Raw genomic sequence first — 24,592 nt, 5'->3', positions numbered from 1 at the left:
TGAGTCCACACTAAATGGCTGCAGAAGCAGGTACCTGATGTGAGCACAGTAGGTGGGCTCAAGGGACCTTACTGGCCTGTGCTCTCCTTTCTCATCTGGCTGTCAGCTTGTGGGAAGGCACCGCTCATAGCTAGCAGAGTGTCCTCTCAGACACTCTTCCACATCAGTTCAGTAGAAATGCCTTCACAGATGCACAAGGGAGCTTCAGTAGTACTAGACATCTCTTAATCCGTGTGTGCACATACACAGAGAAACAGACAGTTCAGTTGTACTGTATCTATTGAAGAAACTGTTAGTATTTGTAATCTCTCAATGAAAACAAAACCTTCCTTTCCCATATAATTTCATTGGCAAGTTTCCCCAAACTTTAAACGAAAACACACACACACACACACACACACACACAAAAAAAAAAAACGAGTATCCCTTTCAGAATCTTTTCTTGAAAATGGAAGACATACATTTCATCTTATTTTTATGAAGTCATCTTATCCTGCTTCCAAAAACATAGGCAAAATCTGAAAATAAAAGTGTTAAAACAGTGTCTAATCTAAATATAGGCACAAAAAATCCCTATAGCATTATTAGTAAATTAAATCCAGCACTATATGAAAAGAATGGCAGGTGTTCCTCCAAGCTGGTTCAGACAAAAGAATTGAAACCATGTGATGCAACAATGTATCTGCAAGTTATCACCAAAACAGGAAGAAATTTATTAGATCCAATAAGGATAGTTACCAAAATTGTGTCTACAGTTATCATAGTAAATGAAGAAAGACTTTCTTCCTAAGACATAAAATAAGACAATCCTATCCTCTCTTCTCTTGTTGAGCATTGCAGTGGAAGTCATAGACATTCAAAATGTATGGCAAGGAAATCAAAGGAAGCAGAAGTCTTAGGGGAATGGAGGCCAAAAATGACTAAATCTATATTAAAAATCCCAAGAAATCTACAAAAAAAGGAACCGGCAAGGTTATCATGGGTAGACTATTCAGTATCAATATATAAACACCAGCAGTGAACAATTATAAAATATTTGAAAATAAAAAAACATTCAAAATTGGTATATTGTGTTCTGTTTCAATACACCATAGTATATATAATTCCATGTTTTTATGCATCAGTTAAAAGCCAATTTAAACCTTAAAAAAGGCTTGAGTCTATATTTACCAAATTATGTATAAGTTTTCCACACTGAAAACTGTAGACGACTGATTTTTTTCAAAATGAAATTGTACACCCAGGTTAGTGCTAGGAAACTCTAGGGTTATGGAATGATTGTGTAAAGTGAAGATGTTAAATCTCAATGAGCAAAATCCCAATAAAGCCCAAGAGACTCTAGGGTCATGGATTGATTGTACAGGGTTAAGATGTTATTTCTCACAATGAGCAAAATCCCAATAAAACCCTAACATGATTACTTTTTGTTTGTTTGTTTTGGTTTTGGTTTTTTGTTTGTTTGTTTTTGCTTTTTTGTTTTGTTTTGTTTTTGAGGCAGAGTTTCTCTGTGTAGCCTTGGTTGTCCTGGAACTCATTTTGTAGACCAGGCTGTCCTCGAACTCACAGAGATCCTCCTGTCTCTGACTCTAGAGTGCTGGGATTAAGGGCGTGGATACCACCACTGCCTGGCTACATGATTACTTTTATAAAGATAACTAAATTGATTTACTCTGGGTTTAACTTCCATCATACACACACACACACACACACATACACGGGGAGAAGGGAGAATCAGGAAAATGATGGGGTGGGAGTTAGAAGATTTACACTAAGATTTTAGGGTGAATAGCAATTCGCAGCCTCCAAAGTCAGTATGGTAGAGATGCAGTGACTGACACAGGTGGATGAAGTAAGAGACCAGGCCCCAGGAGTAGATATACACAGATACAGCCACTTCATTTTTGACAGGTGCAAATGCAGTTTCTTAGGGGTTGTGTAAATTGTGGTAAATCCATACAGTGGAATACTTACTCATTAAAGGTGAACATTCAGACTACATGGATAAGTATCAGTTACTATGCTAGCTAAAATGAATTTGACATGTTGTATGTGAAATCACTTAGATAACATTGTAGAAGAGGCAACACTATAAACTTTTATTTGAGTTAATAAGGTCATGCTATTTGTCCTCCATGTGAAGGCAACATCATTACAAATTAAATATGATTCCATGTCTCCCTTAACCTTCAAACTTCTGTACATAATTTTGCTTGGCCCCAGCGTGGTTGTAAACATAGGTATGGGCAACAAAATGGACAGGCTACAAGGTGACCTTCTGAAGGTCACCCATACCCATGGCAGTCTCGAATCCCGGAGAGAAGATCCAGCAGCCAGTCATGCCCAAGGCTCTCACTGTCACTTCCCAACAGGAGAAACTTTGTGCAGAGCCCTGCTGTGGAGTGTAGAACACCTGGTGACTCTGGGCAAGTCACCGAGGTTTTTAAGTGTGTTTCCATCTTGAAATGGGTGTGGTTAGCTGAGCGGGGAGCCATAGTTCTGCAGTACCAGTGCTCAGCTCAGCGAGTCTAAGATAAGGGAAACTCAATTTCCAGACCAGCTTGAGCAACGTAGCAAGACCCTGCCTCAAAATACAGTTTTTGAAATATCTGAGAACATATCTCAGTTAGTTCAGTGCTTGTTTAGAATGGGTGAGACCCCAGTTGGGGGGAATCACTTGATATTGATCCTGATACTCATAAAGAGTTTGTGAGCCTTAATCACACAATATCTTCTTGTATATGGCAAAGTGTGTAGTAAATGTATCATTAACATCATAATTTTACATAATTTATATAATTACATCATAATTAACATAATTTTACATCAAATTAAGAAACATGTATGTATGTGTTGCATACATACTGCATACAGCAGTCAGAGCAAGATCACTTCTGAAAAACTGCTGTTGTTTCTTGTAATTCCATCTTTGTTGGAGCTGCAGTTGTTTCTTTCAGGCAGTAGATGCCAGTAGAGTTCTTTTTAAATAAAAAGCAAATTCTCTGAACTCCATAGCAACAGCTTCCTGGTCACATTATCATAGAGAAATAGTTCAAAAATGAAATATTCTACATTCTGCATGATCTTCCAAACAAAAGGAAAGAGCTTTATTTAAATAAGAAAAGGAAAAGAGAAGCTTTCAAACAAGCATTTTCAAATACTCAGTTTGTGAATTTTGCTTGTTTGCTATAATAATTTTATATCTTATGTGTTTTAATAAAATGAATCTCATTTCCTGTCTGAAGCGTGGGACTGCTGTGTTTAAGCAGCATCAAACTAAGTCTGGCTAGATGTCTGTTAACAGTGAACACTGCAGGGCTGCAATGTCACGGACACTTAGTTGTGTTTGACAAGGAAACACCATGGGTGTAGTATGTGGAGAGGTCCCTGATCGAAATCAGGGGCAAAAGAAGTGGGTTGAAAATTTGTGTTTGCACTTTAGAAGAGGGGAGATAAACTTTGATTGTCGAAAACTGGAAAGTCTGATAATATCACTTCCATTATTATCTAACATAAATTACTTAGTGCTTGCTAGTTCATTTACAAATATAGTCCTGTTATAAACGCAATGTTTTCTAGTATCTGGGGATTTTTCTTCGAACTTTAGAGTGCTAACAATGAATACTTCACTTATTCAGGTAAGACACAGGGACTCAGCTCCATAAATAGCCAATATTAGCATGCCGTGATAAGGGCAGTGGACGCAGGAGAACAGTTTGCTTCCTAAGACTTGTGTGGGAATGCTGTGCCGACAAGGTGACATTGGTGCCGAGCCTGGTACTGACTGGAAGTCTGTTTTTTCCTTGCCTGCTGGTCACTCTGCTCTGGACACAAACCCTGCAGGCTCCCAGTCTCTCTGTTTTGTGTGATACATTGCCTGCAGGTGTTAATACATCACTGACCAGCCACAGTTGATTTTAGAGGCAGCTGCACGTTTTTACGGTTAGTCGTGTAGGTCCTGTTGCTTACCCGGCTATCCCCTTTGTAGCCCACGCTTTACATGGCAGGGTTCACAGCTCGGTGTCTCCCTGGCAGAACTGCTTGTGATTCTGCAGGTGTGAGCCTGGTGTGCTTACATTATTGTCCATGCACATTTTATTTACCATTTTGGTTCCTACTTAGTGTATTAAAGCAGCTAATGGGACATATGGTCTTAGTTATTTTCCAGAAAGATTTTTTTAAAGTCTTCCCTTCGTTTTCCTTTTCCTGTATTTGAACTTACGGGGTGGGGGTGGGAGGGTCATTCCTGACACATATAATATCAAAAGGCAAAAATTCAAAACTTACTAAGTGCCATCAATTACCTTTTACCCTGCAGACTATAGGTGGTAAATTTTATTTGTTGTAGGTAATGTTTCTAAGATGTCATTAAACAGAAGATCGGGGAAGCAGCAGTCTTTTCTATTCCGAGTTCAACCACTTGGAAGGAATACTTTTTCCCTGAATGAAAATTGCATGGTATGGCTAACAGCCTATAAAATTACAACTTATGGTTGTCTTCCATAATTTAAATTGGATTTTTCCTGTTTTATTTTTTTCCAAATGTTAGCGTGTTTTGAAATGTACTATTTATAAATAAATTTGATAAGCAAAATGGGTATGCTAAATTTCTGTATTAAACTTGAGTGAGTGAGTTAGCAACTTTGAACTCTTTGAAATTAGTTCAGGTTTTTTTTTCTTAGTTATGACATATGTATTAGCTATTTTTTGAAAGAGTCTTGTCACATCTATTCACACCAATTTTCATGGAAAGTTTGCTGCTTATAAAGATTCATAGAATCTGTATGTCAGCTGACTTCCTGTAAGCTAATTCTAGCATGTTAATATTTGGCCTCTTGTTACATGGGGTTGAAATACATGTTTAACTAGTTTCCCATAGTTTGAATGAGACCATTTACCTTTGCTCTATATGTGAAACTTTATATTTACTGTGTTCATCCCCATGCATGTTACTGTCATAATAGTAAAAACTTGGAACCTTTTAGCAGATATTGCAAGTTTTAACGTGTACATCTCCAGCTGAGATGAGTTTCACAAAGGAAGGCTCGTAACGTGCTGTTTTATATTAACAGGAAACAGCAGCAGTAGTGGTTTGCAAACCCTGCAGACAGGAAGTTTTAACACATGCATAGCTCTTAGCTTCTTGATAGGAAGTTGAGCTCCTTCTGGAAACATTTGCAGTTATTTAAAGTGTAACTGCACGTGAATGGCAGCTTACAAAGACCTGTCCTGTGGCCAGCACACGGGCACGTCCACGGCCCTCCAGAAGCTGGAAGGTTTCGCCAGCCGGCTGTTTCACAGGCACTCCAAAGGCACCGCACATGACCAGAGGGCAGCTCTGGAAAATGACAGCCTTCGGGTCTCTGAGCACACTGCCTCATGGGACAGATCAAGTAAGTTTTGTTTGTTTGTTTTAACAGATACATTGTAATTGGTAGCACTTGAGTTTCAGGAGCAAACACAAAGAACCCAGTTTTGTCAACTGTTTTATGACTTGCAGAAGGACATTTTTCAAGATGGTGAGAAATTTCATAAAGTTGAACTGAATCATGTGTATGTAGTTCATTAAAAAAAATTTACATGACTACCTCAGTCAAACATCAGTGACAAAATTGTCAGTGATATATTTATATAATTTCTAATATATATCACTGTATTTTTTACTTTTTCTTCTAAGGTAAAAAAAAATATAAATGTAAACAGTGATCTGATCATTTTTAAATTTCTTTTATCTGTAACTAATTTTATAGTTTGAATGTGACAAGAAACATGTGTTTATGTTTACAGTTAACATTTTATTGGGTTTGTCACCTGTTTAATACATATGTGAAAGTTATTTCAGTTGTTACAGAAAAGTCTTTAAAATAAAAGCAGATTATTAATCTATGTAAAAGTTTGCATTTGTTACATAATAGACATCAAACCTTTCTTATTTGCATTCATATCCTGCATAAATATGACTGTAGGTTAAACTACTTGTGCATTGTAGTACGTTTCTTTGGGGTCTGTTAAAATGTTCAGACATACTACTGCTTTGCCGAAATGACTTAGTAGCGTCGATGGCATGAAGTTTACAGGCTGAGTTTCACATATGAACAGCACTGGTAACTCCATTCCCTACTTCAGCTAGGACCCCTCCCAAGGAGTCCATAACCATTTTCTGCTGTCATCAGATAGAAGTAGAACTTGCCCCTTTGTATCCATGGATTCCAAAGCAGTTAAGGAAGAAAACTCATTTCAAAAATAAGTGTACATGTGGATGGCTCTACAGAAGCTTAGGGTGTGTTTTACTATACCAGACTTGATTTTGTTTTTAACTCCTTGAAGCTACTCTAGGAAGAAAAGGAAAAAGAGTGTGTTTTTGTACAAAACCATCTTCAGTGTAATTCAACATATTCTCTCAGTGTATGTGTGTGTATGTCTGTCTGTCTCTGTGTCTGGGTGTGTATGTCTGTCTTTCTGTCTCTGTGTGTCTGGGTGTGTGTGTGTGTCTCAGTGTGTGTGTGTGTGTGTGTGTGTGTGTGTGTGTGTGTGTGTGTGTGTGTGTGTCTGTGTCTGTCTGTATGTGTCTGGGTTTGTATCTGTCTGTCTTTCTGTCTCTGTGTGTCTGGGTGTGTGTGTGTGTCTCAGTGTGTGTGTGTGTGTGTGTGTGTGTCTGTGTCTGTGTCTGTCTGTCTGTATGTGTCTGGGCTTGTATCTGTCTGTCTTTCTGTCTCTGTGTGTCTGGGTGTGTGTGTGTCTGTCTCTCTGTGGGTGTGGGGTGTATGGGTGTGTTTCACACAAGGTCTCCTGCCTCAGCTTCCTGAGTGTTATGATTATAGGCCCGCACCTTCATTCTTCACTACACAGGAAGTTAAGAGGTGACGTGTCTTCTGTGTGTCTAAGTTCATGAACTGTTGAGAACTGGAATAGCAGCGCAAGGTTACACCTGCTTTGTGATAAAATCTTCATGGTTCTGCTGCCTGCTCTGAATTCCAACCTTATAAACTAGTTTGTAGATATTTTGTGTTCTTTAGAGGTATTTTTTATTTCAAACAAGGAAAAAAAGACAGAATTGGTTTTCTGCTTTTGGAGTGAATGGAATTTAATCATTGAAAGTTATGTTTGAACTTGACTGAAAGGGCTGTAAGTGTGTAAGACCTGTACACTTTCTGTAACATTTTTAAATTCAGTGGTAGTGTACAGTATTGTGATAGACATATAATTTCTTTTAGAAAAATAGGCTAAAAAATGCTGGGCTTTATCCTCTATTAAAATGAAAAAAAAATAAGGCAATAAGATCATGGCATAAAAATACAATCATGACCAAATGTTGTAGCTCTGAGAATAATGAGCTTGGGTAAGAAATGGTTAATGAGCAACTGAAGTTCAGTACATGTTCCTCCACCCTCTTCTCCTTTTCATATCCCCAAAATGTTCTAGTAGGCACCGTGAGTTTATATGTAAGGAGAGACACAGTCAGCATGCACTCTTGTCTGTCAGTGTAGATGAAAATATGCAGAAAATAGAAACTACAACCCTGCCATTTCTGTACTCTGCATTTATTTATTTTGTGTGATGGAAATGTGTTTTATTCATTTGTGATTGTGCTAACAAAGAGCTTTTTCAAAAAACGTATTTCTTTGGGGGTGTGGATGGAAATGATTAAGTGCCGAAGTCAGAGAACAGCTTTCAGGAGTTAGTTCTTTCCTTCCATTGTGTGGGTCTTGAGACTGGACTCAGGTCACCAGGTTCAGGGACAAATAAATACCTTCCCACTTTGAGCCATCTCGCCTGGCCAAGCGGGAGCCGTTGGTAGAAAGCACTGCAGGAAGCTCTTCTGGGAGTTCATTTTGGGTCTCCCAAAATACCAGGCGAGCCTCACCCCAACGTGCTATTGAAAGAAGCAACCAAGGCTCTTGGACTGTTGAATAAGGATTGAAGGCTAATTTAGGCAAACATGGTTTTGGTTTTTGAAACAGTTTTTTGTTGTTGTTTTTGTTATTTGTTTGTTTTGTTTGGCTCAGGTTGACTTTGAACTCACTATGTAGCTCAGGCTGGCCTCAAATGTGCTGTGGTCCTCCAGCTTCAGCCTGAGGATAACAGCTATGTCCCTTTCATTAAATGGCAGATATGAAATATGATAAGCTTTAATCAGACTTTCTTTCTTCTCCAGGGACACTATTTGTAGGAATAAATATAGAAAATGGGCTACAGAGTCATTTGTATGGGTTTCAGTTCTAACTACCAAATTAACAGTAATTCCTAAATGGTAATTTAAGAGTTATTTCCATGCACACTTGAGTACATCATGTTCAAAGTAACAACACAGAGGAATTCTGTTTTTTGTACTGACTCAGAGTAAACAGGTTATTGACATTCGTTGATTTGTCTTCCTAGAAAATTTATTGTATTTTTCCTTTAAATCATTTTTATTGTAATTGCAATTATATAAAACTGAAAGCAATTGAGGATTTGCCTGTTGTGAGCCATTGATTTCCACACCTAACACTGTCTAAACTGAAACATTTTAAACAGCAAATGTATTGATACCATCCACCCTGTTACCTGTCCTTCCTTCCCGAGAAATGCTTGTCAGTTTCTGTGGCAGATACAAGTTCATTTTAGTCAAGGGTGTATTTAAATACTGTAGTGAAAAAGTACATGATTAAGATATGAGCTTCCTCATATCTTACAGCTCAAGTGCTGTAATTGACTTAATTTATCACTCTTACCCCTCTAAAGCTCTTTGAACCCCATTTGTTAGTCCCTTGAATTTGTGTAATTGTAACCTCTAAATCATTTTTTTTGTCGCTCCTTCATTCAGCAACTCTTTTATGAGCTGACTGACTATAATCAATTTCTACGCATTTAAAAACCGTTTTGAATTTATTTATTATGCCATAGTTTCTAAGCCATTGTTACAGGGGCCACAGATATTGCTCAGGGTTAAGAGCACTTGCTGTTCTTGCAGAGGACTTGCTTCGGTACCCAGCACCCACATGAGCGCTCACAACTGCTTGTAATTCCAGTTCCACGAGATCCAGAGACCTCTTCTGGCCTTCTTAGGTACCAGGCACACATATGGCATGTATACATACATGTGTGAGAAAACATTCATACACATAATATTAAAATCATTTTTATTTTATTTATTAATCTATTTTTTCATTCCAATACCATTTCTCCCCCCTCCTCTCCTCCTGCCTTCCCCACTTCCCTCCCCACTTCCCATCTACTCCTTGGAGAGGGTAAGGCCTCCCCTAGGAAGTCTACTAAGTCCCATCTCATTGAATCAAGACCAAGGCACCTCTCCACCCCCCGCACCTCTGTGTCTCGGCTGAGCAAGGTATCTCTCTATATAGAATGGGCTCCACTAAGTCAGTTTGTGCGTTAGTGTTAGATTTTGGACCCACTGCCAGTGGCCTCATGTATTGTCCCAGCCACGCCATGGTCCCCTGTATTAAGGGATTCTAGTTCAGTGTTATGCAGAGTCCACATTTGTGAGACCCAAGTCAGTGATCTCTTGCTAGCTCAGGCCAGCTAATTCTGTGGGTTTCTCCATTATGGTCTCGACTCCTTTGTTCATATTATTGTTCCTCCCTCACTTCAATTGTACTCCAGGAGCTTGGCCCCATGATTAGTTGTGGATTTCTGCATCTGCTTCCATCTGTATCTGGAAGAGGGTTCTAGCTTGTCTGGGTTTGTGGATTGTAGGCTAGGTATCTTTTGCTTATTGTCTGGTACCCACTTATGAGTGAGTACATACTATATTCATCTTTCTGTGACTGAATTACCTCACTCAGGATGGATTTGGGGAAGTTTAGATTATGTTACCCTCAGAAACAAGAGTAAGAAACAAAGTAATATTTAAAGCACACTAATGCAGAATTTTGGGCTGTAATAGTAGAAAGCCAATATGGAGTCTATTTCTCACCACCACTACCCAAGTCTGTGTGTATGATGCTGTGCATATAACTCAGGGAATTGAGCACGGTGGGTAAACAAGCAATATTTCCAGCCCATTAACATTATTTCTATGGAAAATTATAACATACCTTAGATAGAAGAGCCCCCAAAAATTTGAAACATGCCATTTGGAATAAGTTAATTTGCTTATTCTTTACAAGAAAGTGCATATAGCTAGCATACTTTTCATTTTGTGCTTGGTCTTTAATTCAGGCCAACACTTTTAAAACTATGGCGAGTAATAGCCAGATAAGTGAATAGTGAATCTCCCTCCCTCCCTCCCTACTCCTCCCTCCCTCCCTCCCCTTCCCCCCTCCCCCTCCCTCCCCTCCCTCCCTCCTCTCTCCCTTCTTCCCCCTCTCCCCTCCCTCCCCCTCCCTCCTCCCTCCCCTTCCTCCCTCCCTCCTCCCCACCTGTCCCTCAATAGTATTTGTTCACAGTACTCTGATAGGAATTTCTTTTTGGAGTTTCTTCTGGTAAGCTTTGTTCATAGTTAATGTTTCTTTTAGATAACAGCTCTTAACAAGACTGCCAGGGCCCCCTATTCCTCCATCTCTCATTCTTTTTAGAATATACGATTTCTGTATGTTCTCTTCATCATCCTCTACTCACTTTTAGGAACACTTACAGAGTTGGAGTTGTGTGTCTGTTAATCCTTACAGTATGTTTGTCTGTACAGTTTGATTTTTAACTCCCTGGAAGCATAAAAAGTTTGAGTTCATTCTGATATTGCTACCCTGTTCTCAGTAAATGCTTTGTTTGTTATCTTGACATCGTATATCTTTATACTTATGCTTATAGATTCTTTCTAACTTATCCTATTATGGTTTTTGCAGTGTCTTTGAAAATTTTTGAGGTATTTACTAAAAATACTCACCCAACCTTAGCAGATACTGTGCTACAGAGGCCAGGCACTTTACACTTTCTGTACATTTTTTGTGATTTTCATAAGAATTCAGGTAATCAACAATTTTATTTCCATAACATCTCTTTGTATCTGAGTGGAGCTGATCTCCCACTCATACCTAAACTCATAAATACTTGACTACTTCCTCTTTCTGTTCATGTCTTTGCCTAGATGTTTTGCATCACTGGATTTATATGATATAGAATGTACTTTTTCTGACATCTTTCATCTGTGTGGCAGAATATATCAATAGTTGCTTGCTGTTTGTTTCAGAACAATTGTGTTGTGTGAGTAGAGCAAATTTATTTAAAATCAAGTCTGTGTAGATAGTTCTTTTTTTTTTTTTCAGTAGATATATAGTAGGAGACTGGGAAGGAAATGACAGTGCTCTGTATTTATATTTCCTGAGAACTGGCCAGCATGTTTTCCCTAAGTAGCTGTACTCTTTCAAACTTCACGTGTAATGTCAGGAGAGGCCATTGCCTCATATGCTCATCCGGACTTGGTAGCATCAGTCTCTTGGAATATAGCCAGTTTGAGGTTTGAATTGGTATTTCACAGGATGGTTTCAGTTTCTGTGTCCATAACAGCTAGTGGTATTGGTTTATCTCAGAAGACATTTGTGTATCTGGTTTGGATATTTGTATATTTAAATATTTTGTTCACTTTCAAAATTATACTTCTTATGTCTTAAGAATCCATTTTATATTCTGAATCCAGATTCTTCTGAAGACTTGTAATTTGCAAACATTTTCTCTCAGCTTCTGACGTGTCTCATCATTTCTTAAAATGGTAACTTTGAGGAGAGAAAGTTTGTCACGCTAATGAAATCAGTTTTATCTCTCCCTTTCCTTTGTGTAGTGTACCTTTTGTGCCAGGCCCTATGCAGTCTTTGTTTTACCAAAGTCACTCATATTTTTTAAGTTTTTATGTATCATATTTTATGTGTATGGGCATTTTGTCTGAGTGTCTGTTCACCATGTGTGCAGTGCCCATGGAGACCAGAAGAGGACATTAGATTTCTTGGGACTGGAGTTACAGATGTTGTGAGCCATGATGTAGGTGCTGAGAATTGAACTGGGGTCCTCTGGAAAAAGGTAGTTTCTGCTCTTAGTCATCGAGCCATCTCTCCAGCCCCTAGTAATATCTGTCTGTTCAGTTTTATATTTGCTGTGAAGTGTGGATTGTGTGTGTGTGTGTGTGTGTGTGTGTGTGTGTGTCTGTCTGTCTGTCTTTTATTACTTCACTTTTTACAAAAACTTTCCTTAGTTCATTAAACTATCTTAATTCCTTTGTCAAAAGTCATTCATTCTCAAAGTACATTTCATCTGTGAACCCTTAGTTCTGGACCAGGGGGCTATGTTTGTTTGTTTTAATGCCAGCTGCATTGATTTGGTCACTGAATTTAAAGCAAGTTTTCAAATCAAGTAGTACAATTCCCCTAATTTTGTTCTTGTACCAAAATTATTTTAGCTATTCAGGGACTTTGTCTTCCATATAAATTTCTGGATCAGCTTGTCAATTTCTAAAGAAAAGTCTGCTAAAGTTCCTGTAGATAACAGTGTGAAATCTATAGGTTAATTTGTGAGAAATTGCCATCCTAATAGTGACATGCCTCTCCATCTCTGTCAATGGTCTTTTCCTTCTTGATACACATGTCTCTGTGAATTCATAGCTAAGCACTTTATTTCTACTAATGCTATTTGTTAATATCACTTTTGAATTCTTTCCTGTTTTTTGCTTTTTTTTTTTTTTTTTTTTTTTTTTTTTGTAATTGTTTTTAGCTTCTGTAGGTGTTTCCCATCATTCCTTTGGCTATACAGAGTTTATGAGGATGAGTGTTTTGTGCCTAGTCTTATAGAAAAACACCCCTACTTTCCCTGTCAAGTGGATGTGATCCGCTGGACTCTTCTCTCCATCATCGTCAGAGAAAGCCCCTTCTAGTCTTGTTGTTGAGAGGGTTTTATGTCTGTTGGAGTTTATGGAATGCTGCTGCTGGTGGTCATGTGGTATTTTATTCACCGATTTTCAGTGTGGAACTAGCTAGTTTCCTGAGATGAGCCTGCATAGCCATGGAGTATCATTCCTTCAGCAGCAGACTGCAGGCATATGGGTAGAGACCTTTGCATTAGTGGATATACTGATCTGTCGTTTTGTTTAGGTCTTTGTCCAGCTTTGCTTTCAGCCCTCATAAGATGAGCCACAAGGGTGCTTTGCTTGGAATTCTGTATAATTCTGAATACCCTGTGCTTGTTAAAATTAGTATAATATTTGATAACGCCATAGTACTCATTATGAAGCCATTTGGTTTAAGCGTTCGGTTATGGTATAAAACTTAATTATTTTAATGTTTTTGTGTGTATTCATGATTTCTCCTTTCTGGATTAGTTTTTGGTGATTTGTAACTTTTAAATAATTTATTCATTTCATTTAACTTAGTTCTGGGATTTTGTGTTTTTGACTAATTTATCTAAGTCATCTTATATGCTTGGCATGTGTCTTAGGGTTTCTGTCCCTTTGAAGAGACACCATGACTATGACAACTCTTGTAAAAAAAAAAAAAAAAGACATTTATTGGGGCGGCTTACCATTCCAGAGGTTCAGTCCATTGTCATCATGGTGGGGCATGGTGGCGTGCAGGCAGGCACGTGCTGGAGAAGCTGAGAGTTGCATGTCTTGATAAGCAGTCTGAGACACTGGGCATACCTTGAGCATGTATGAGACCGCCAAGTGACACACTTCTTCCAACAAGGCCGTGCCTACTCTAACAAAGCCACGCCTCCTAATAGTTCCACTCAGTTGGGAGCCATTTTCTTTTAAACCACCATAGTAAAATTGCCAATAGTGGTTTTGTTTTGTCTTTATAACCTTGTTTCTCTAGCCTTTGTGATAATACCATTTTTATTCTTTAATTCAGTAATTATTATTTTTGTCATATTTAAGTGTCCCTCCATATAGTATTACTGTAGTTCCATATTATTGGTCCAACTTGCAGTTTTCAATCACTTTTGTATTTTCAATTTTATTGATCATTTCTTCCATTTTTTTTTTTAAGTTTCCCCCTTAAGCAATCAACAAAATGGAAGAAATTATCACTTGGAAACCTGTTAGTCGCCCATGATCTTGTATTTTAGTTGGTTCACAGTTGGCCCCACAGTCCTGTGAGGTTATGGGACCTCCTAGGAATAGGATGCATTTGGCCAGCATGGATTCCCAGGAGCATCCGAGAAATGGCTATCCCTTGTTTCTTTGCTGAGCAGAGTGTTTCCTTTGTGATTCAGTGTTCCAGGAGTTGAGGATTTCCAAAATCTTTCTGTTGTTGATTCTTTAATTATGCTTTTAAAGATTACTGACTGCATCATCTTTTTATGGTGCGCGCGTGTGTGTGTGGGGGGGGCACGGGAATGGAAGCTGGAGGGCCAACCACTTACAGGGAGTTGGTTCTTTCTGTCTGCCTCATGGAGCTTGGGGATGGAACTCAGCTCCTCAGGCTTGGCGCTGGATGTCTTACCCACTCTGTTATCTTGTGGGCCCATAGTTATATTCGAAAAGATTGACTAAGCCTTTTGAATTAATTCACTTACTATATTGCCATACATATGAATACAGAGCATTTCCATCTACATTGTAAAAGAATCCCGTTCTGCTGACTTTGGGTGCTGTATGTTATGGATTGTTTAAGGCATTGTGCAAATTTAATTTATCCTTGCTCACTGCCTGACAAGTTTTTCTGTGATTTATTAAGAAAAGGGTTTTGAGATCACCAACTGTAGCCATGCTTTGAGTTGCTGAGTTTTGGTGAATGGTGAACCACCTCTGTGGTAGCAGCTCCATTGTAATGGAGCTGAAACATTTGTGTTGCGTAGGGATGCTGCGGCTGTCCTAATTCCATAGTTCAGTGTATTGTTCATGTGTTTGTAGAAATAGTGCCATCAACAAATCTCCAGCTCTGACAATTGTATAAAGGTGCAGCACATGAATTATGTATAGACTTACATAATCCCTGGTAATGAGAATAAACAGATTTGTTCTGGTTTTGTGTTTTGGGGGATAAACTGTTTATCTTCTGAAGCAGGGTACCAGGTTATGTGAGCAGCAGCCGCATGCAGCTCACATTGCATTTCTGTGCTGCATCCGCTGCATCATTTTCTCTTGTGTTTGATTAAACTCATATCGTTGTGCTCATCCTGCCAGTGAGAGACCTCATCAACTGACCTGAGGGAGCCACCGAGGACTGCATAGGTGGAAGTCAGTGAGCCCACTGCTGGTTTGTTGGATGTGCTCCATTCTGCTGTGACTGATCTGGAAAGGATGTGCTTCACTGACAGCAATGAAACATCTCCCTTATATTTCCCTCTCGGTACATTTGCAATGTAGGAAGGGATTTTACAATGATTGAGATTTTTCTACCGACTCTGCGTGTTTACGTGATTATTAAAAGTGAGCAGGCTATGGTATAGACATGAAGACAGCTGAAGCATTAGGGGACCCACAGTAAGCCAGTTGTGGAGGGAAACTGCTTCCAGACATCTGGAGAGCAGCTCTGGCAGAGCAGTAGGCTGCACCAGAGCCTTAGGTATGTTGGGGGTCAGAGTCCGCTGTCTAGGTGTATGGTTCCCTCTGATGTTTGCACAACAGAATGGCTTGCAGACACGTTCTGTCTACGGTCTCCCTTCTGTAAACAGGTCACAAGTGGATAGTTACTACAACTACCCAATTCTCCTTCCAGTTCTGTCCGGTCTGTTGTCGTATTGTAAGGGCTTCTGTTCAGTACAGACGCACTAAGTACTTACTCCCCTGGTTGGGTTGGTTTCACAATGAAAGCTCATACTGTTTATGAGTGAAGTGTTTTGCTCAGTGTCAGTGTGTGTAGACACCCAGTGTCTCCTGGCTATTGTTGGGGTGGGATGCCTTTCCCCCTCTCCTTCCTGCTTCTGTTCTCAGATTTAAAGTGTCTCTTGCAGATGGCATCTGTTTGGACGTTGCCTTTTAATCAGGTTGATAATTACTGCTCTTCACTTGTGTTCTTTCATTACATTAATTGTTGACTCGGTGGGTTTATATCTTGCTTTATTGTTTTCTGTTTCATTGATTTTGTTCTTATTGTTAATCCTATTTCCCCTTAGTAATGCCTCCATTTTTATTGAGCAAACACAGATCACACCATTTGAAAGCCTCTGTTGATTTTTTGTAACGTTAAAACATTTTTTCTTAATAGATTTACTGGATTTTAATTATTTTATCTGGTAACAATCTACTTCAGGGTATAATTGACATAATTTATAGTAAAATAGATCTTTGCACTAATATAATAAATTTATTTCCTAAGTATGATGTTATTTTCATATATATTGCATTTGTTCATTTTGAAAACTCATACCCAACAGGTTTAAGATTTGATACTCAGCACCACACACTCACGTATGTCACACCAGGCATAATCATTATATGTGTATATACATATTTCCTCATTGATTTGCCATACACTGTACTCTTTGTTTCGTCCTATCAGCTTACCCAATAGTAGCATTTCTTGTCATCTGAAGACTGCCATTTTCTATGTATCATTTCACTGCTTCCTGGTCACTCTTATTTCTAAAGAAAAGTTAACATTCACTGTATTGCTTTGCCCTTGTACATGAGCACTGATTTTTCTCTTCGTGCTTTTAATTTTTTTACTTTTTCTTTATTTTACACTTGAATGTAAAGTGTCTAGATGTGAGTCTTTCTGTTTGTCCTAGTTAGCATTAGCTTAATTGTTTGCTTCACTTGGAATGGAGTATGGATTTTTTTTTCAAGTTAGGGCATTTTTAGTCATTATTTCTTCAGACATTTTCCACTCTTGGTCCTGGTTCCTATTAGTTGTGTGTTGGGCCCTCAGTATTAAATACACTTTTAGACTGTTCACTGTTCTTGGTATTGTTCGTAGTTACAGTCTATCTTCAGCAAACATTTGCAGGTTAGCTTCACTCCCTCTGAAATGTGCTATTAGTATTATAGTGAGTTTGCATTTTTATATTGATCTCTGTTCTCTGTTTTTCATAGTTCTCTATCTGTAGTGAGATTTACATCTGTTGTATCATTCTCATCAAGTCTTTCAACTGTTCCCCTTCATTCCGTCCAATATTTTACTAAATGTTTGCAAATATTTTCTAAATTGTACGTAAATTCACTTTATGGGATGCTCTCTGTTGACTGCTTAGTCTTCTCAGTATGAACCATGGGTTTGGGCAAAGTCGAGTCCTTAAAATGATGTATTTGTAGCAACTCAGTATTTGGCTTAACTTTTTCCTCCAGGAATTGGTGTTTTTACTTAAACATCCTTCGTCCAGTTTGGAGATTACGTGGCCTTCATGGTTTGTGCTGCTTATGTCTCAATTCTGTCCCAGGACTCAGTTGATGTACACTATCGGAGTTCGTGCTGCTGGGACTGTGCACACGCTCGGGCCATGGCAGCACTGAACTTTGGGTCTGGAATGGAGGCCACTGTGTCCTGTGCATGCAAAAGTGTAGAGAGCTGAGCTCCTCTCTGTCTTGCTGCCATTTGCTCCCCAAACCTTTTGCTAGACCTCCAGTCTGCTGCCCCTCCCTGCCAGGGCACTAAGCTAAGGGAGCAGGCATTGCCCCCACTAATTCCTTACAGTTTGTCTTTTTACTAGTAGTATTGCATTGTGGAGCTTCAGGCCTTCCTCTGACAGTGCTGCCCCCACGCCTTTCAGACCTAACTAGGGGATCTGAGTGCACATGAAGAGCACCGATTTCGGTGTTCTCACCCAGAGCCCCATGGTGCCTTCAACCTGTCTGTGGTTATCTGTACCAGAGCAGTGAACCTCCTGTCCAGCAATCCTGTCCAGCTTGCTGGTTGTTTCTTGGGGAAGGTTCCTGACTGAATGTGCATCACCACAAGTCCTGCCTCTCCTGGCTTTAAAGGGGCAGACTCACCTGCTAACACTGCCTCACAGACTTGGCTCTCTAGGCCATTTGTATCATTCCTGGGACAAGTCTTGGGTCTGTGAGATGACAGTAACCCACTCATGCTCCCCAGCCTTCCCACTGTGCCCTACACTCTGTCCTGGAGTCCTGTTGAATGGGAGGAATGTCACACTGAAATAATGATTGTGGTTTGTTTTGGTTTTGTTTTTTTGTTTTGCTTTGTTTTTTAGATAATACCTGGGTAGTATCAGACGCTTAATGCTGAATGTAATGGAAATTTACAAGTGTTATTCCCTGATTTCCCCTTACACGAGCAGGTGTCTCTCCCACCATACAGAATGTTTAAATGGTTAACATTTTGTGCTGCAGTATAGCTTTTGGCTCATGAAAAATGAAAGCTGTCAGCGATCTGGGCAATAAGATTCATTGCCAATAGTCACTAGCCGCGGCTCACAGCACTTTAGTCTCCGTGAGGTCCGCAGCTGGCAGCGGGGGCTGCTGGAATGAAAAGCGTTTAGGAGCAATCATTCTGCTCTTCCTTCCTGACTGGATCCAGCATGGGATTGTGTGAGTATTTGACGGAAAGGGCATCTTAAAAGTATCTTGGAAAGATGTATAAAAAGGGTAGTTTGTCGCTTAAATGTTTAGAATGTCTTAATTTGAAGATCATGTTGCCCTAAAATAAAAAGGCATTTTGCTTTGCTTCAGTAAAGCTTTAGGAAAGCTACCTCTTGGATAAGAAGGAAACCGATAATGCTGGTCTAATGTTGCCGTGGTAACAACTTGTGCTTTTACAATTGAGAATATCTTATACATCCTGGCTCGCATTTTCTCTCTGCCATTTTGAGTTATTCTGGAGGTATATGAAGGAAGCTAGGCTAGCTTGGGGGGAAGAAAATAAACCTGGTTACATAAAAATTCTTTGGCATTATCCTGTTATCTGGGTTCCTCCTACTGGGCAGTCATCCTTTGCTTCTGGGGGCTTTGCTTTTTAAAACAAAAGAGAGAGCGCTGCTGTTTGGCTGCCTGCTCCAGCCTATGTGTTTACACCATCAGCTCTGCTCTGCCTCCAGAGATTAGCATAACTCCCTTTGCTGTGGGCTGTTGTTCTGAGCAATATGCTCTGGAGAGGTTGGCTGTCATCATGAATGGTGAGTATGGTCTCGGAGACTCTTCCGCTGTATATGTTTTTTTAAAAATACTTAACTGCAGAAGGAAAAGATATTTATGTCGAGGTAGTTATAAAGGCCAGAGCTGTGGTACATAACGCGTGTTTTGATGCTTGTAAAGTAGGCATTATTATAAAGTGCCTTTAAAGCCATTAAGAACTATAAACAATAACAGTGCTGATGGAACCAGCATCCCTTTTGTGGCTTTCTTTATGGTTTGACTTCTTGTATTCACTAGCAGTGTTGTTGTTGACTGTGTTGTATATTAATGACTAGAAGACCATACACTACAAAGAGGGTTTATTTTAGTAAATGGTGCTCAAGGTAATCATATTTAACTTGACTTTAATTAGTTTTGTCATCCAAACAGTATTTTTTTGTTGGCTTCTTTTGGGATCTATTTTTAAAACACTAACCCTAAAAATAAGATGCTGCCAAAATTTTATTGATTTTTCTTTTTGGTGGCTTTTAATTATAACTGGTGTGAAATAATGAATTAAGGATGAAATAAATATATGTGTTTGGCTTTGGAGGCTTTGTTTAAATGATTTTGTGGAAACGAGACTAAGTACATTTGTGAAAATTAATCTTTTGCTGTGATTATTCATTTTTCTAAGCATGTCTACAAGTGCTTTAATTTATTTTTTGAGAAAATCTGCCATAGTATGTACTGCAGCTTATCAGAGAGCAGGAGCTGTTCACTTCAAGCAAACCTGCAGCTAAAAATAGACATGCTGCTGTCAGAGTGAGAGCTTGCTCCATCTCTGCTGAGGCGGAAAGGGCTGGTCCAGGTGCCACTCACTGGGGAGTGGGGAGCGCTGTGTGGCCCTGACCCTGTGCTAAGGGGTCACACTTGAGACATTTGGTCAGAAAGACTTGGGATTTTGTGGAATAGTGAAGAAATTCAGAGCCAAAGAGCCTTCCTTCCATACGTAGTGATGACTTCATTATTAGCAGGAACTCCTCCATGTCCTGCTGCAGTAACGCTCGCTCTTCACGTTATAGAGTGGCATTCCCTACACAAGGGGCTGTGTACATGCACAGTGTTAACAATTGCCTGGGCAATTATGTTCTTGTTTCCAGAGGCCATATTTCCGATCTAGCCCTTGAAATTTGGGCTGATACTGTGAAATCCATATGTTGACATTTCTTTGGATTTTCACAGATATGAAACTGCATAGACCTGGTTATCTTTCTTTTTATTTGGTTGAGTAAAGCTGTGTTTCCTTTGAGAACTTGCAATAACCTTGGAATCTTCAGCAACCACTGTAGTGTTGTGAGGATCTTATAGTCTGATGTGTTTAACTGAAAACATTGCTGCTTGATTGTTTTAGTTTTCTTTCAAGAAAGCTATGGGTTAAAGATAGTACATCATGCCCTTGGTCGTAGTTGCCTTCCCTTACAGCCTTTTCTGCCTCACTAAGTGTGGTAATAACAAATAGATATTGGCTTTTTCAAGAATATTCAGTCTCAAATAATTTCACATATTGTGTGACCGAATGCTCTAGCCATTTCTAAATATGGAAAATTATAAGAGAATGTGGCTTCACTAGTAAAAATAATCAAATATTAGGCCTTTTTACCTGAGTCTGAAATTACAGTGTGGTGTTTATGTGTGTGGTACACGCACAGCTATGTTTGTGGACATAGCTGTGAAGCCATTCCCTCCTGCATCCTGATAATTAGATATTCATCTCTGGAAGTCTGTCTTTGGCCCTCTCAGTGCTTCGTCTTCCGAGTGATCTCATCCATGCCCACGCCTCAGTCACTACCTGAAGCATCCATTTCCAGAGCCAGTTTTCTTCCTCTCTCTTAACATCTATCTGTTCCTTTATCCAGGGTCCACACTTCTGTTAATGACCCACAGGCCATATGAGCAATGAAGGCCAGAATCTTATTTACAACTTGTCGACCCAGTTGTGTATTTGATCATTTAGTTGCATTGATTGTACATCGGGAGTTTTCTCCAGATCTAGTATCATCAGGAATGCCTTTGGAGCTGACACTCAGTCTCCGGTCAGCACCATTTTCTGACTCCCAAGCTCCCAGTGTCCTATCTCTTCAGATGACTTTCCACACTGATTTTTTAAATTAAAATAAGTTTTTTTCTTCACCCATTGTGAAACTTGAAATTCTGTAATTGCCACACAAATAAAGACTAAACTCCTCAACAAGCCGGGAGATATCCACAGCCTTCCTAATCTGTGCATCAGGTATGAGTAATGAATAAGTAATGAGTAAGGAATATAAATCTGGGAGAATTGTGAAAAATTGTGAGAATCGCCACAGCTTTCAGGACTTCCATACAAACGCTGAAGGTGATGTTTCTGTACCTTCCAAACACATGTATGACATGTAACAGTATTTTATTAAAAGGAAAACATATATTTACTGTGAATTCCTAAGCGTTAGCTCTGGGGCTCCTGGGTGAAAGCCTTCCTTTGGCCATATGTATGCTTGTAGCAATTATTCCAGTATCCCAAGTGAAGCAGGGAAGTTCAGTTAAAGGCTAAGTGAGTGACCAAGTAATATAACCAGTGAACCATATCAGCTCAGTGAACTGTCCCAGAAAATACTGTAGTCACATGTCCCTCTTGAAACACAAAGACCAAAGTGATGAAGAAGCTAAATAGTACTCTTCTCCTCTCCCGTCTTTCCAGATTTAAAAATTGCTTATGCAAGAGTCTTTCCTGTCCCTTCTGGGTGGTTTTCATTTGGTGAGGATTTTTCTCTTTTTAAGCAAGTTTTGTGAAGGAGTTGTCACAAAATTCTGTTGAGTTCCATAAAGCCCCTTGACTAGAAGACATAGCAGCCTCCATGAACAGAATAGCTCTTGCTTCCCTTTCTAGCTGTGACCAAGCACCTGTTGACTGTCGTTCCTGCATGCCACCCTCTCCTGTTCTTCAGGTAGGATTTTGATGCAGTGATGCAGGTTCTATTGAAAGATGTGTGAGCCAGGAGTGCATGGTAACTGAATGTGTATGGTGACTAAGCTCCATCTTGCACAAACGGCACAGAAACCTAAGCTGCATGCTGTGTTGACAGTACGACACAGAGAAAATGAAAGTCATTTTATCTTAGAAAGGAAAGCCAAGAAGGGTGTTATGATTTCAGGTTCCTTTACCAGTCCCAGTGCTAGTCTTTGTCCAAGCTTAGGTCCACCTTTGCCTAGGAACTCAATAGCTCAGCAGCCTGAAAACACTGTGTCTGTGCATGCTTCTGCCTCTCTGACAAGATGTGAGGATTCTGCATTCTGCTAGTTCAATGGGAGAAGATTTCTTATGTTCTCACAGCAAAAATAAGGCATTGAGGAAACAGATGAGCTCATGCTGACTTGACCATATAATACATCCCCAGAAACATCATATGGCACACTGTAAATATGGACACATTTTATGTGTCAATTTAGAAATGTTCTAAGTGAGCTTGCCTCTTGGTCCAGCGTAACTGAGGGTGAATGTGAAGAAGACAACTGAATCTTCTATGGCTCCCAGAAATGCTGCGGACCTGAACAAGAATAAGCAGCTGGTTAGTTTCCCTTTCTTATGTTTGACTGAAAACATAAGCACAACATTGAGAAGGCCATGCAGTGCAGCAGTCCTCCAGCTGAGGAAGGGCATTTTCCTGGGAATGAACTAGACCAGAGAATGACCGCCCGCTACACTCTGTTTTATTCTGAATTGTTTGCCTTCAAGAAAGAGAAACAACTATTCACCTGTACTGACTTCCCAGGGTGAGGCTCCTGAGGAAGGCTACCCTTTGCTTTTGCATTCCAGCACCTCTGTTGGGACAGCCAAGAATTCATTAGGTCATTGCAAATTCAAAAGTCAGCCTTTGTTTTCCTGGTATGACAGCCTTCTCCCTTGATGTGCCTAGCATCAATACCAGCAGGTCCCCTGTAGTCCTGAATATTTGCACATTTCCTTTATGTTGTTGTATGACTGTTTTTGCCTTATGTATGTACTCCCTGTGTGTACAGTGAACCAGAGACAGAGGAAAGAAAGCATTGGATCCCCTAGAACTGGAGTTTCAGATGGCTGTGAGCCTCCATGTGGGTGCTGAGAACTGAACCTGGGTCCTCTGCAAGAGCAGCTGGTGCTCTTAATTCTTGAGTTAGCTCTCCAGCTCCTACGATCACTGAAAGTTGCTGTTTTTTTTTAAAATAATGTATGTACATACAGACAAAAATATCTATGCACTTAATTCTAATAGTACCTACAATAGGAGGTGATATGTCAAAAGAAAAATCAACTACCTTATATGTGAAGATTTTAAAAACTTCCCATTGGTTATGGATCAAGAAGCAAAACAACAATGTGGAGCCTATAAAAAAAAAAAAAAGGCTATACACGATTAAAGGATAAAACCAGGGCCTTCAAGATAAAAGGATGAACATATTTAAAAAAAAAAAAAACAAAAAAACCTGTGGAGAACATCTGGACTGCTTAACATTTCAAGGGATTCAAATTAGGACAGAGGAAATGAAATAAACCCAGAGAGGCTGGAGAGATGGCTCAGCCTTTGCTACTCAATTGTAAGTTCCTGAGTTCAAGTCCCAGCACATCCACATCAGGGAGCATATGACTTTACCTGTGACTCCAGCTCCCAAAGCACACTTATGTGTATGTAAATTCACACATACACATGGACACTTGCATGCACATTCATAAATGAAGTGAATCTTTAAGAAAACAACAAAAGACTACGATGGGAAGAAGGGGCTGAAAACCAGGAAGAATAGTGTAGAAGCCCATTGTGATAAGGGAAGGCTGCATCAGATCAGGGGATCCCAGAACAGGCCATGGTGGGAGAGTAAATAGACTAACCTGATAAGCCCTTCTAGGATAGGAAGGAAATGAGCAAGATAAAATTTTCAATATACAGGCAGGGTAGGTGGCTCCATGGGTAAGCTTGAGGGTGTGAGCTTGGATCCCAGGACCCACATAAAAGCTAGGCATGGCTATGGATGCACAGATTAAGATACACGGGATGAGGTTATAATATGGATTATCATTTTATTTGGGGAGAAGTCACTTACACGAAAGACCAATGACCCTCAAGTTCCTGCTCCAAGGATCCATGCCCAGGCTGCTCTCCGACCCTGGAACCAAGAGAGATTGAACTGGGTCTCAGGACCACCCCTATCATGCCATGTCCTCACCTGTGACCACGCCCTTGGCATGGTCAGTGCAACAGTTTCAGGCGGGGTGGATATCTCACTACTGCATGGCTTCAGGTGCCTGTAACCCCAACACTGAAGGCAGAGACAGGTGGCCAGCCATTATAGCCAAAACAGCTTCCTTGTGGTTCAGAGGGACTTTCTCAGGGTAATAGATATGGTGGGGTGCAGACTCACACTCACACACATACACACACACACACACACACACACACACACACACACCCCACAAATAAATATAAGTAAGTGAAATCGGACCCAGGTGTGGCGGTGCAGTCTGCAACCTAGACTCGGGAGTTTGCCAACATTCTTGGCTCTACAGCCAGATACTGCTTCAAAATATACAGAACAGAACTGGTTCAGCAAAACTGAGGTCCTGTCTCAGAAAGTAAAAGGAATGCCTACGAAGTGAATGCCATGGTATATAAAAGCAGGCCATTCTACAAATTCATTGAGCAG

The 24,592-nt window shown here is 39.8% G+C and overlaps 1 protein-coding gene across 3 annotated transcripts in view; it reads left to right on the top strand.

Moving 5' to 3' along the window:
- The window catches only part of Prkacb (protein kinase cAMP-activated catalytic subunit beta), an 89,780-nt gene that overhangs the window by 22,968 nt on the left and 42,220 nt on the right, over positions 1–24,592 (top strand). The window contains exon 1 of one of the 3 annotated variants that reach the window (XM_051195013.1): positions 5,166–5,390. The exons of 1 other annotated variant lie outside the window; for it this stretch is intronic. In XM_051195013.1, coding sequence (XP_051050970.1) covers positions 5,204–5,390 — 187 coding nt within the window. In that variant the 5' untranslated portion in view covers positions 5,166–5,203. Of the gene's footprint in view, positions 1–5,165; positions 5,391–18,781; positions 18,937–24,592 lie in introns of those variants that run through there. One more of the 3 variants, XM_051195031.1, reaches the window with a different exon arrangement.

This window comes from Phodopus roborovskii, unplaced genomic scaffold, assembly GCF_943737965.1.
Source record: "Phodopus roborovskii unplaced genomic scaffold, PHOROB, whole genome shotgun sequence".
NCBI classification, from domain to species: Eukaryota; Metazoa; Chordata; class Mammalia; order Rodentia; family Cricetidae; genus Phodopus; species Phodopus roborovskii.
The sequence above is the reverse complement of the archived record's forward strand: the minus strand, read 5'-3'. Positions and strand labels throughout refer to the sequence as shown.